At 34.5% G+C, this 14,513-nt stretch overlaps 1 protein-coding gene and 1 long non-coding RNA gene across 2 annotated transcripts in view; one reads left to right on the top strand and one right to left on the bottom strand.

The window, feature by feature from the left end:
• Window positions 1–14,513, top strand: part of LOC149805056 (uncharacterized) — a 374,091-nt gene that overhangs the window by 58,631 nt on the left and 300,947 nt on the right. The window contains exons 24-27 of the mRNA XM_089946913.1: window positions 422–634; window positions 5,057–5,099; window positions 11,311–11,474; window positions 13,843–14,016. Of these exons, the coding sequence (XP_089803039.1) occupies window positions 422–634; window positions 5,057–5,099; window positions 11,311–11,474; window positions 13,843–14,016 (594 nt within the window). The remainder of the gene's footprint in view (window positions 1–421; window positions 635–5,056; window positions 5,100–11,310; window positions 11,475–13,842; window positions 14,017–14,513) is intronic.
• LOC149805057 (uncharacterized) overlaps window positions 1–14,513 on the bottom strand; it is a 52,713-nt gene that overhangs the window by 12,798 nt on the left and 25,402 nt on the right. The gene's annotated exons all lie outside the window — the stretch shown is intronic.

Below are 14,513 nucleotides of genomic sequence, written 5' to 3'. Positions count from 1 at the left end.
ACATACTAGAATAACACCAATTCTAATCTGATGCTTTCTCTGACCATGTACTGTGTCTAATGTCTCAACCAATAATATACTGAAGATTTAGCATGATGGCTAGTGTATATAGGGAGAGTAAAGGGAGAAATCTATACTATTTACTTGGGGAAACCTATTTTTATGAAGATAAATTCAACAGGGAATGAATTGGCTGTTCCTTCATGGACATTCCAATTAGGGGTGAGAATTTTTAACATCGGGAATTATTAGTTCATATTTTCATAATTAAGTTTAACATGACCATTTATAGCCTCTTCAATTTGTAAGAATTTGTTTTGCCACTATATGGTGCTGAAAGAAATTTGTGTTTTCCATATAAATTTCAGATATAAGTTACTGTTATCAACTATTTGTAAACTTGCATTTTCTTTGGTTACAGAATGTAGATCAGACCTGGTGCTTCCAGAGATGGCAGATAATTTTACAGTATGCCATGTTTCATCCAAGTGCAACAGAGTAGACTGTTGTGTCAAGGTGTATACCATTAGCAGATTTATATACATTTCGCTGGAGATAGACCCTTGCAACCTAATTGTTAGTGTCAAGATTGAGAAGCTGGAGCATCAGATATCTCTGGCAGATTATACATGGGGTAAATCGCAAAATTTATAGGAGCTATACTATTATTACTGTATATTTCCTTGTGTATAAGGTGATCTGTACATAACTTGTTATCCTTGTTTAAATAGAAAACAATGCTAATTTGTATATGACCCTTTTATGAACTTAAGTGAATTTTAATATGCCTGTAAAATAATTAGCTGTTATGTAGTATTTATATAGATCTTCATCTTAAGTTAATTACTATATACATGGGTTTATAAGCTTATTTTTTTCCTAGTAGTAGACTTTGATTTGGCAAGTAAAAGCATGTTTAATTCTCAGTTGCTCTAATCTTCAATAATTCACTAAACTGGTGTAAAATAAACAAATTTAGATATGATTTATTTTGTTGGCATAATCAGATTTTTCTTATGTCACACTTACAAGTGAACACTCATATATGCGTGATTTAAATATTAACTTTACTGGTCATAGACCAAAAGAGCTTATGGAATGGCCTATTGTCTGTTATTCATCATTTGTCTGTCTGTTAGCACCAATTTGTTATAGTTGCTCCTCCTAATTTACTTACGGATTGCCATGAAACTTTACACACACATTCACCCCAAGGCCTAGTTGGTTCATACTTGTCAACTTTCACACTGGGAGATAAAAACTCCTGATTTTGGGGTCGTTCCATGCCTGCCTCCCGATTTCAAAATATCATCAAATTTTTGCTGAGAACTCCCAATTATTACATTATGTCAGTCGATTTTCACTTCTAAAAAAAATCCTACAAAAATAAATATATCTTTTGCAATCCACAGAAGCCATGTTCTGTTTTATCACCCATGAATATTCTTGTGACAAAATAATTATTATTACACTACAAAGACTTTTTTCTTCAGTAAATAGAAAGTTAAGTTTAAGCATTATTCACATCAATTTACAATTTTTTTGACCTTACAACAATACTAAAATCAGAAAATAAACTACAACAAAAAATAAAAGACAACAACAAAATTGTCAGCAATTAGTTTCAGTCCAAAGAATGATCACTGTGATGCTGTAGCATCTCCATTCCCACCAAAGAAACTTACACCAGTGAACACCTGACATTACTGTACCATATATAATAATGTCATTAAATTGAAAGAAGGAATAAAGAAACATATCACACAGCTTATGTGCCCTCAAAAACCAATTCAGAAAAAATATGTTATTAAGTAAACAATGTTAAATACCTTTCGAGTTGAGAATATGGAAATAAAGTGGGATATAAAGTATGGGAAAAAGAGTTGCCACATGTACGGTAGCTTGAGACTACTTAATTACAATAAAAAAGGACATTATTTAGTTGCCAATCAATTGCTGGTCCTTACATAATACACACTGTAGAGCATGGTTTCTTTTGAATTATGTCAAAGGGTCAGTCCTTTTCACAAGATAATTGCAATGATAAGAATTAACTGTTAATTAATCACACTGGCTTTCTTGCTTATTTACTTAAGACTAACCTTTGGCCACAGCTGACCAGAATATGAAAAGAGGGAATGTGCTGGGGGAAAATAAAGCATGTCACACGGAGAAACAGCTCGTCCTTTAAGAGTTTCAGGCATATTGGACCTGGTTAATGAGTCAATATTTAGTGAAAATGAGGCTTAACAAATGCTGTGAAAAACTTTCTCCCTACTTGGCTTTTGAAAAGTTGACAGATATGTTGGTCATAAATCAAAATCTTTCTGCTTGAAAATCCAGTATGGTCACCATAGTAGCCATACTGAATTTTTTTTATCACTACTCCTTTTGAATGGAAAATCATATTTACATGGGGGTTTTCACCACATGACTTCTTATGGTGTCTTGTTGGTCCTACATGGAAAGGGCGCACCACTAGACATCCCATATTGCTACCACAGTGGCCGTCTTTGAAATCTTGTAACTACTCTTATTAAAGGAATGGTCTTATCAAAACATGAGGTTTTCATTAAAAAACTTGTTTTGATGTCTAGTTGGTCCTAAATGAAAATGGTGCCAATCTGAAGTCTGACATGGTGGATATATTAAAAGCCTAAATGTAAAGTCACATCAACAGGGTTTCTGCCAGAGACTTCTTATGATGTCTAGTTGGTCCAAAACAAAAATAAAATGATTAAAACTGACCTTCAATATGGCCACTTTGCTGGCCATCTTGAAAATCTTGTTATTGCTACTCATCCTGAATAGATGGTGATATCAACACAGGATCTTCACTACAAGATTTATAATGATGTCTAGTTTATCCTAAATGAAAATGGTGCTGATCAGATATTTTTCAGCTTGAAAATCTTGATCTCACCACTCTCTTTGAAATGAAAGTCATTGATATGAGGTTGTCAGTGGAACACTTCTTATGGAGTCAAGTTGGTCTTAACCCTTTACCTCATACAACCGTCTTTGGACGCCTCTACAAAAGTCGCATCGAAGCGACTTTGACGCTTCTACAAAAGTCCCATAGAAGCGCCTTTTTACGTCTGCTGTAAACAACGGCCGTTTTAAGCCGGTTTTCGTAGCGCCACGTTCGGGGAAAACCCCTTATTAGATACTACATTCATTTCTGTGAATGACAATTACGTCAGATCACGTGGTCACTGTTTATGTACTGGTCGATATCTGCTATTTAAAGTAACTGGGTCGTAATCTCCACTCTCCAAAATGGCGGTCGCGGATTTCGTTCAGTACTTACGAAGTTTTCATGATTATAATCACAACTATGAAATATTCAATAACCTAGGTAAAGGCTCTGATATTGATATAGGCTGCAATTAGTTTTTATAAATTATCAAATTTAGATGACTTAGTGATGTAGACACATATGAAAAACTTGTAAATTTCGAGTATGAGAAATGGCAGCTCTACGGTTGGTCACACGGCCTCACTGACATGACGGTGAACGAATTCTCTCCGGATTTTAAAGCACATAGCAAATTCTTCCGTGATAAATAATTACACAGCTATAACAATCGGACTTTACTCTTAAATTGTTCCACATGTAATAGATGTGTACCAAAAATGTAAAATGGTTAAAATTGCTGTTAAACGTAACATACACTACATTGCTTAATAGTTCACAGGCAAGCTATGCGTATGCGGTCGACTAGGTAACCTGTGTTCTATGTATAGCGAGCTGCACTTTGTCACTATGCTCTATGAGGTAAAGGGTTAAGCAAAAATTGTGTTGATTTTATCTCCAGGTTGGTAACCAGAGTGGCCAATTAAAAATCTTGCTGTCACTACTCTTCCAAGATGAAATGTCATACAAACATTAGGTCTCACCAAAAGACTTCTTATGATGGTCCTACATGAAAATGGTGCCAATCTAACAACCAATAGGGCCATTATGGTGGTCATTTTAAAATTTTGTTATTCTACTCCTAATTGGAAAGTCATATTGTGGGTGTGGGTGTGTGTTTTGGATTCTTAATGTAGCTTTAACAAGATTTTGTAACGTCTAGTTGTTTGTAAATGAAGATGGTGCCCATTTAACCCCCAGCGTAACCACCACTATCTTGAAAGTCTTTTGTCACTACTTCTCCAAAGTGGAAAGTCATATCAACAAAGAGTTTTTACCAGAAGACTTCTTAAGATGTCTCGTTGGTCCTGAATAGAAATAATACTTATCTGGCATCCAATATGGTGACCATCTTGAAAATCTTGTTATTGCTCCTTCTCCTGAATTGATTGCCATATTGACATGGGGTCCTATCTAGTTGGTCATAAATTAAAATGTTGTCAATCTTATATTAAATATGGCTGCCATGATGGCCATCTGGAAAATCTTGCTATTACTATTTCTCATGAATGAATGGTTATATTGGTATTGGGTTTTCACCAGAATACGCATGATGATGTTTTGTTGGTTCTAAATGAACGTGTTTATGTACAATATAGCTTTTGCAGTTGCTAATTTTAAAATAAAAATGTCATTATTGCTCAGGAATATCCAAGATGGTTTTAACACTCAGTAGTTAAAATGAAGAAATCATGGACAAAACCTGGAAATTCTATTTGGACAGTAGAGCATCATCCCCATGAAGGGACTCTAGTTTTTAAAACCTTAATTTATATACAAGTAGGGTATTTTGTCACAAAATTTGTGGCTTGGATTTACTAAACTTATGAAGATTTAATGGCATTTTTTCTAGAAAATAATGTCATGCTCTAGATGAACTTAGCAGGAGAACAGACTTTACCCACCTACACCCTTACAAGGATCCCAGAGGAACAGAGGTTTTGCACACAGTTCTCTTTCATTTTGGGTATAATAATAATTGATGAAGGAGTATGATTGGCTGATAATTTTTGCAAGCTATCTTTCAAACTATTTACAATGTTTTATAATTCAAGCATATTTTATTCTTCATTTGATGTACAGTATCATTCAGAAGATACTTAATTTTGCATTCAAAATATACTCTTGTTCTCTTTTCAGGCACATTCCTAAATTTTGACCTTCGTGGTGTCTTTCAGCTAAGGTTGGTTGTCATATTTTCGATTGTACATGATACACATTCAATACTTAGAAATATCCTTTTATGTTTATTAAACATCAGATGTTCTTAATACTTATTCATTGCATTTATGGGGGTTTGTTCAAAACTGCTTTTTTGAATTTTACTGATAATTAATGTTTAACCATTTACCTCATGTAAGCACCTTTGGACACCTCTACCCCATTCTCATGGAAGTACCATTGGACACTTCTACCCTGTTCACATGGAAGTGAGTCTGGACACCTCTACTCCATTCTCAGGGAGGCACATTTGGATGCCTGCTGTGAACATAAACCATTCTGTAGCTGGTTTTTGTAGTGCCACCTTTGGGGAAACCCCCCTATTAGATCCTATATTCACTGAGGTAAATGACCATAACATCAGATCATATGGTTGCTTTTTAAGATCTATTCATAATCAAGTATTTAAAGTAACTGGGTAGGATTCTCCACTCTCCAATGGAGGCCACTGCATGTGTGTGTGTGTGTGTGTGTGCATGTGTGATGTATGTGAGTGTTTTGGATTTTTAATGTAGCTTTAACAATTTTTCAGTCATATTGCTATGATGTCTGAATTGTGATAGTCTATAGTGATGTGTCTAGCACTGAGGCATCATGCTACAGACATGTAGCATAATGTCCCACCCAGTCACATTATCCTGACACCAGGCTGACCAGTCCTTACACTAACCTCTTAATGCTGAGCACCAGGAGAGGCAGCTGCTAGTACCATGTTTCAGATCTTTGGTATGATTCAGCAGGGTTCAAACCCATGACCTCCCATATCTGAAGCAGATGCTCTAGCCACAAGACCACTGTATTTTGTTTAGTACTTTCTGGAGTTTGGATGATTAGAATAATGACTATCAAAGCTTCAGTAACTTAGGTAAAGGCTCTGATGTAGGCAACACTAGGTTTTTATAATTTATCTAATTCAGATGATTTAGTTTCAAAGTTGAGAAATGGCAGCTATGATTGGTAATACAGCTTCACTGGCTTGATGGTGAATGAGTTATCTCAAGATTTTAAAGCACAAAAACAAATTCTTCTATGAAAATAATTATACAACTATAAAGATCAGATTTTACCCTTAAATCTTTCTATACATTATAGATGTGTACCAAAAATATAAAATGGTTAGAATTGATATTGAATGTAACATTCATATACAGTCAATTGTGTAACTTGTTCTGTTTATAGCATACTGTGAATTTGGTACATGTATATCAGCTGCATACAAAGCCATACACTCTGTGAGGTAAAGGCTTAAAAAACCTGTTATTGTAAATCAAATCTTGAAATATGACAGGAAGATAGAGTATGATTCTTCTCCCATATTGAGCCAAAGGCCTGTCAAATTGAATTTGCATATTCCTGAAAGCATTGGCTACCTGGCTGTATTTATAGATCACAAGATAAAACCAGCTTTACCACATGACTACATGACCCATACTTATAGAAGCCCATGCAACTGATGCCTAGTGTCTTTCTTTGTTGAGTGCTTGACATCAGTACAAGATACCTTGGGGTAAGGTGTTTTTTCACCCATTGAAAAAAATATTCATTGTATTTCTACTAAAGACAACCATTAATAGTCATGTCTAATATTAGGGATGGCTGTGAACTCAGTTCTGGTTCACTTCAGGTGTATGATATTCTGTCAATGTTTGCGTCAGATGACAAGTCATTTTCTGACTTTCTGGGGACGACATTGCCTTCCAAAGGAAACAAAATTCTGAGACCACTAATAAGGACATTGTCCCAGTGTCTCAAAAGTTTGGAAATGCTGTTCTGGATCATAAAAGGAAGGAAATTTCTTCCCAATTGTTAGTGGTACCCATGGCATCTGATTCCAGTTCCAGTGGTGCATAGAATGCAGGAAAAGCCTAAAAGTTAATGACTTATGCCGGATTTGTGGGGAGTGGGTTGGGGAAATTTTTTCCCAATTTGAAACCGCCAGGTTACCTAGAAGCTGTCTCACATATCTTAGGGGACAGGAGATGGTATCTCTGGTGTAAAGGGATGTATCTCCCTCCACCTCTTACTTATTCCCCTAAGGTATTTTGAATGGGTAACATATTTAAAGTTGAAACTAATTTTTTCTAGTAAATTATGTTTCTTCGAGAATACTTACCCAATCATAATACACATACAGCCTCCCCACAATTACATCCATTGAGAGCGTGCCTTACATTCCAGTAATAACTGATAGGTTCACGAGTTTTGCTGCCAATCCATATATGTAAGGGAAGATCCCTCTGCCTGACCGCTGACAACTTTTAACCCCTTTAGCTAAAAGCAGTATCTGGGAGGGCTTAATTTGTAATAGTAGTTCTGGTCATGCTCAATGTACTGGACGCCAGTCTGTTTAGTGACTGTGTCCATAATATTAGTTGTTTTGGCCTGTCATGATCCCTAGTATATGGCTTAGGCTGGTTGCAACAGAAATAGACCATGCATGTGGGGAGATGTTGTCCAAATCATTAGGTTGGAATGGGTTGTAAGGTGATTGATCCACAAAACTGGTCCATGTATCAGCTGAGCAAGAGGGAACATTTGGCAGTTTGTTTAGCTCTTTCCCTCACTGTTCTACAATAAAAATGGAGTCAATCCCTGAGGGGGCAAGAGAAGGGTACTCTTACAGTGTTGTAAACACTGATAGATCAATTCTGGCACAGACTTTGTTAACTTTCAAATCAATCTTTTTGATTGCATTGACAACTGCACAGATAATTCAGACTCTCGTTTCAATTACTTTGAATCATATGGTTGGTCAGAAGGGTCGTTATTGTTCCAGTGCTTTTGAAGATTACAAAACCAAGGAAATGTCTGTAATCAGTTAATATTCAGTCCTATAGGCAGAAGTGTCAATGCCAGTCACTACTCTGAAATTCTACCTTGAGGCAACCAAACATTGTCATAAATCAAGATAAGTATTTATTTCATTTAAAACTTTTTTACCTGCAGCCACCTCAACAATATCACACTAGGTGAAAAATATTCTTGAGATGACAAGTATAAAGACTTGAGTGTTTAAAGCTCACTCAGTATGTGTGGCATCAACATCAGTGGCCCTGTATGCAGGATTATCCTCGAAGCAGAATTGGATACTGAAGATTGGTATATAGTGGATACTTTCTATCACTTTAGGGATATTCCCAAGTCACAAATGACCTTTATTAATGCTGTGCTTTAATTCAAGGACAGGATGGAAAACTACTGAGAAAAAAAAATTGTGTGTGTGTGTGCATGCATATACAATGTAACTAAATACATGTATGTGACTTTGATATGGATTTCATTTTTCACTTGGACTTGGACTGTGAGTCTATATATATATGTGTGTTTGTACATATACATTGTGACCCGCTAAAGCACGCTCCATTATAACATAAATTCATATATAACATGATTGTGACGTGGCTCCCAAAATTTCATCTACATTTATTGTTCTCATACATTGAAAAAAAATTCTTTCTTAAAAGTACAAGTAGCATATAAAATGTTTATTATCATTTTGTGGAAGAGGTCCTGTTTGAATTCTAATAGAAGATGATCATGGTGTGGCTCCTGCAATTTCATGTACATGTATATTCTCATACACAAGAAAGGTTTTTACTTCTTAAAAGTAGTAAAAATAACATCAATGTCACAAATTTATTTTCCATACAGAATATACCATCTGGCGATTTGTTTGCAACATTGTTGGCTGTTGAAACCTGTATATATAACCTTGGGTTTGGAGTGAAGAAATTCTGGGGCACAAAGAAAGGAAGCTACAAGCTTGATATAAAATGCACAGGAAAATTTATCTATTGTTAGATAAACAAATTCTTTGTTGATATTGATGAAACATTTTTACAGTGCATCATTATTTTATAATCCACTTATTCTGACATCTGGCCTGAGTACTGTATGCTGTGAGACCTCTGTATTTTTTTGGTGACATTTCTGGTAGTGGAGATCAAGCAGGTGATGTAATCATACTGATCTTTCAAAACAAATAGTGTTAGACTATCAGCTGCTCACTAGTAATATATTTATCAAAATAGTGTTGGACACTATCGACTGCTGGCTAGTAATTAATATATTTGTTTTGACTGACCTTTGTATGTTGATGGCAAGTAAAATTCCTCTTATTTTCACTCACAGAATCAATCCTTCAGAACACTTGCATTTTCTGCAGTAATCCCTGTCAGAATAGAAGACCTATGTATTTATCGTCTGCTGGCCTTTTTTTAAATTTCTGAAGCATGCAAGGAAGGCAGCATTACCCCACTGTCAGAAATGTAAGAAGAAAAGAAACCAACAAAAAATGGAGATATATTTGTTGGTCTATCCAATAATCATGCTACCTGGACTTGCTACAATCAACCAACTTGTGAAGGCAAGAATAGTAACTGCTGCAATTAACCAAAGGACAGTTATTCCATTTTTTTTTAAATGTACCCAGAAAACTTAGTTTTGCTGAATCTTCAAAGAAAACTTATTACCTTTGAAGCAGTGATCATTCTGTATAAACACTAAGTTAATGAAAGAAAAATTCAGTCGCTGTCAATGTTCTACAGTTATTTGATGTTTTCACTGCAATAAAAAATGGACATGTTTGGTCCTCCAGTGCTGTCCTTTAGTGGTAACTTCAGTAACACGTACACCCTTCATCAAAGAAAGCTGACTGCAATCTTCATTAAAAAGAAAGAACCTCACAAAGGAAGTCAGCACCAAACTTAAATAAAAGCAATGGAAAGATGGATTGTTGCATTTTCCCAAGTGACTAGAACATGTTTATTGTGCCAAAAAAGTTTCATTTTTGCAGGAAAAAAATTATGCTTATGGTTGCTACTAATGGCAACATAAATAACAAATTAAATTTACAATTTTTTGAAACCATTGATATTTGACCATCAAGTTAACAAGATGGGGTATCCTGTAAATGTGTCTGTTAAACATTTTTTATTTTGTTCAAATGTTTTCATTTCCCTCATAACCTCATCTGGATAGCCTCAGGAAGATGATAGCTGTTTCACACTGACCAAAATCTAGACCAATTTCAGTACATGTAGCAGTAAACAATTATAGCCATGTGCTACTTGTGACAACTGTAGTGAATTGTTTATTGACAATTGGATATAAATCAAACGAGGACAAAGAATTTTTTATATATGTGTTATTTGTGTTTTCTAACAGGATGTGAGTCATACATGAAGTTTATAACAGTCTTCTATACTCTAAAGCTTGGATTTATTATATACATGTACAGTACTTAACGGATTATGGATTGTAGAACACAAATGAAGCACATAGTTTTGTGCCGCTTTTATTATCCCAGACACCCCTCAACCATAGTTTAGGTAAATGCATGATTTTCTTAACACATTAACCCCTGGAGGTTTTTGTCATTTTTGCCTGAAATTCGAGTAAGAAACACATTTTGAAAGTTATTTCTGAAATAATCCTAAGAAAGCAACTTCCAGGTGATTTTCCAATAACATAATGCTTAGTTGTGTTAGAAACATTGTTTTTCATTGGCTTTATAGCTCGTGCATGAACAGAAGGGTAAAAGTTAGAGTTCTCTTTTTTAATTTTTTTTAATTTGCTTAATGAACCCATTATTTTTGTATGGAGACCACTCTTTATTCTAAATGCCCATATTATCCTACTTTTTGCAAAGGTTCATCTGTCTGTTTGCAGAGATGGATGAGGAGGATTCTTTGAAATATTAGCCAGAAAGCTGAAGGATTGAAGTTCCCACCCTGGCATTACCTCCCCACCCTTTTCGAGTTGTCTTAACAACAAATTCTCTAGCTCCTTAAAGCAACACAAGGCATCTAGTTGCACTGGCTTTTATTAGTATGGGTCACATTATGGTCTTGTAGTAAAACTGGTTTTATCTTGTGATCTATAAATAGAGCCAGGTAATCGCTGCCTTCAGCAATATGCAACTTCAATCTGACAGACTTTTGGCTAATATTTCAAAGAATCATCCTCATCCATTGCATCAGATACCTCAGTGAGGGGCATTTTCTGTTTTCTGTTTGCTATTTTCCACAAGCAGTATTGTACAGTGTTGAAGAATGGGTGATTTTGTGGCACACATTTATCATCACTCTTGAAACAATACCTTAGTCAACAAATATTTAAAAGGTCAGATTAATGATACATACTAAGTTAATCATATTAAACTCTATTCTCAGATTCCAGATGCAAAGAGATGACATAACTGGCGAATACAGAGTGGATCTATCATTTAGCATCTGCTTTGAGGCATATGATGCATGTGAGGCTGTCATAACAATATTCCAGGGCACAACACTACCCATTGAAAAGTGTAACTTCTCGGCAACATTCCTAAAGCCAGGTTAGTAGATTCACTATCTTGTTTTACATATCAAAGACTCCACTGAAGCACTTGAAAACTGGCACACTATAATGAACTCTGTTTTAAATCAACATATTCCTTTAAAAGCAAAAAAGTGAAATACCCTCAGAAACATGTATTTCTCATGAGAAATCAATGAAGCCAACAGATTGGGGACTATTTTCGTAACATCAAATATTGGCACAACTAACAAATGCTGCAGTAACAGATGTACTGCTATGATTCAGTCTGTTAAAAGAGTTTTTACAAAATATCTGTTAAACATGCAGAAAATCCAAACAACATTTTGAAAATTCTGAAGGATTTTACTTCAGGTAGAAACAGCTCCCCAGTCATCTAATAAATGATCAGAAAACTACTGATGGTGTGTGTGGAATTATTAATAGATTTAATGAGCACTTCATTATTGCAACAAATGTGAATTTGACTATATCAAATATTAATGTACAAAATAACAAAATTATAAATAAAACATTACTGAAACTGTATGAGTCAATATTCCATTTATGACATGTGCATATGTAGTATATTGAACTGAAAAACTTGAATTCTACAATATCAGCTGGATTTTAGACAAATGTGCCTCCATCTCTTACCTATATAATAATTAATCAAAGCATTACAAAAGGAAATTTTCCACTGCAACTGAAGGCATTAACGGTTTATAAAATTGGTTCAGACTCAAATCATGCCAAATATCTATTCTGCTAGCCATATCTAAACTGTTTGAAAGATGTGTTTCCATGCATCTGGATTTAAAAGGAAACCATTCCTATCAGTGTGCACTAACAAAACTTTTTAATGAATATATGCATAATATGTACAATGGAAAATTGGTTGAAACATGTCATCTTACATTCACAATTGTAACCAGGTGACTCTATATAAGGTTTGTCCAAGTTTGACTAATAATAATAATGACTTTATTTTCAGAGAGTGGCTTAGTTACAAATACTAATTGATATACCTTGGGTCCCTTTCTTATGTACATACACAAGCTAATAAACCCTGGTACATTCCATTTATATAAATGCTGTATTCTTGCAAAAGCAAACAACAGGAGGTGGGCATTATATCTTAGACTTTATAAAGTACCTTATATTACAGTGGTCCCCCTCTTATACGGCCAACCCTTTTGCACCGGGAAAGTTTTACTTTTTTTTCTAAAGTTATCATTCTATATGTTTATGTGATCACATCATTGACACGTTAAAGTGTTGTAAAGTTTTATTTCTATATTGCTAATTGTTCACAAAATTGTTGATGCCAAGAGATTCTGGCCATAAAAAATGGGTGGCCACTCATTGGAGGGACATTCATGAGGGGGACCTCTGTATTTAGAATTTGATCCATCTAATTACACCTATTTTTGTGGAAGGAATAGATATATATAGACAGTTTAATATGATGAGAATTGTTATTCAGAATTAGAGCACTTGTATATAAAAAACAATCGTCTTTGCAGGAAAATTTTCATACATTGATAGTAAGCATTGCATTCTGAAATATTTTACATACCTTTTCCTGGAGTTGAAAAATATCTCTCTTATTTTTAGCAGATGTATTCCACAACATTATATTCCAGTAGTCGAGATTGATTGAATGTAACATTTTCACAATAAACTCAGCACTGTAGTAAAGGTCTTAATATTCTTTCAGAACCAGAGATAAGAGTATATTTTCTCTAAAATATAATTTATATAACAAGACCATTGCAAGTTATTATCTTCAAATATTCCAAGAATTTAATCAAAACATGTCATTTTCAAATCAGTGTTATCGTTAAGAACATGCAGCAATATCAGTTTTGCCATCTTAACTCTTTTCTACAATATATTTATCAGCAGGATTTCCATTTTGTCTTTACTGAGGACCAAACCATTTTCCATATTTGGAGTGTGTTGAGGGTTTGACTACTTTGAGCCTCAGACAGTGTAGTGTCATCAGCATATGTATCAGTTGATGAGACATTTATCATGCTTTAAATTGCAATAATTTAGCATCATTAAATTCTAGTGACCCTAAAGAATATGAATATCGTACGTTGTTTGCCAATCACCAATTTTCAAAAATCAAGTGGTAATGATATCATGCTAACTAATAAAAAGCAATGTGTACTTGCATGCTAAGTTATTTCTTTCTTTAAAATTGATCGCTTATAGATACCAGACATAGATGTTATGTTGCAAATTATGGAACCCTTCTAAATGGTGCTGAAAATTTCAGAGCCAGGGTCATGAAAAAGGATGAGATCTTTCTAGCAAGAAAAAATATCAATTGTAAGTCTTTGTCACATTCAAAGGACAAATATAATAATTCTAATTTGGAAGCCATATCATTATTTCAGCATTTTCACTGTCCAGTTGGCTGGCTGTTGAAGGAGTAAATAATTCATCTGCCCTGTCTGATGTCCAGTTTGACAAGCTTATACAAGATCTAGGACTTCATACACTGCTTAGATCTGACCAGTGTAACATATCCTCTGAGCCTTTCCAGCCAAACATTCAAGGATGGAATAATGGTAATTTTCAAACTTAATTAGACCACCAAAATTGTCAACATTTAATTAAATGATTGACATACATCACAAGTTTCAGCTAACATACATCACTAGTTCTAAATTTAAGCTTTGTCAGAAAGTTCATCCCAGTAATGAGGGGATGGGGGAGATATTTGTCTCACAGTCTGCAAGTGAATTAGGTTGTAAAAATTCTTCTCATTTTACTTAGAGTATTTAATTTTCCTGTTGCATTTTTTCATAAAGAACAAAGCTTTTGGTACTTGTATTACCCTTGTAACTTTTTTGACCATTTTCTATAGCTTTTAATTACAGTCATAAGTGATTAGTGATGTCAGAGTCGTATTTCAACTGACATTCATTTTATCCTTTACTAAAGTGTTTTACAAAATTAAAGCTTATTATGCCAAATTGGTTGCATCATGCCAACACATCTTTTAAATATAATCTAAAATTATTCCATGAATATTCTCTTCAAAAGTATATATATATATATATAT

Source organism: Sinohyriopsis cumingii, chromosome 2 (genome assembly GCF_028554795.1).
Source record: "Sinohyriopsis cumingii isolate HCF-2022 chromosome 2, ASM2855479v2, whole genome shotgun sequence".
In the NCBI taxonomy this organism is placed as follows: Eukaryota; Metazoa; Mollusca; class Bivalvia; order Unionida; family Unionidae; genus Sinohyriopsis; species Sinohyriopsis cumingii.
This window is presented reverse-complemented; position numbering and strand designations above follow the sequence as displayed.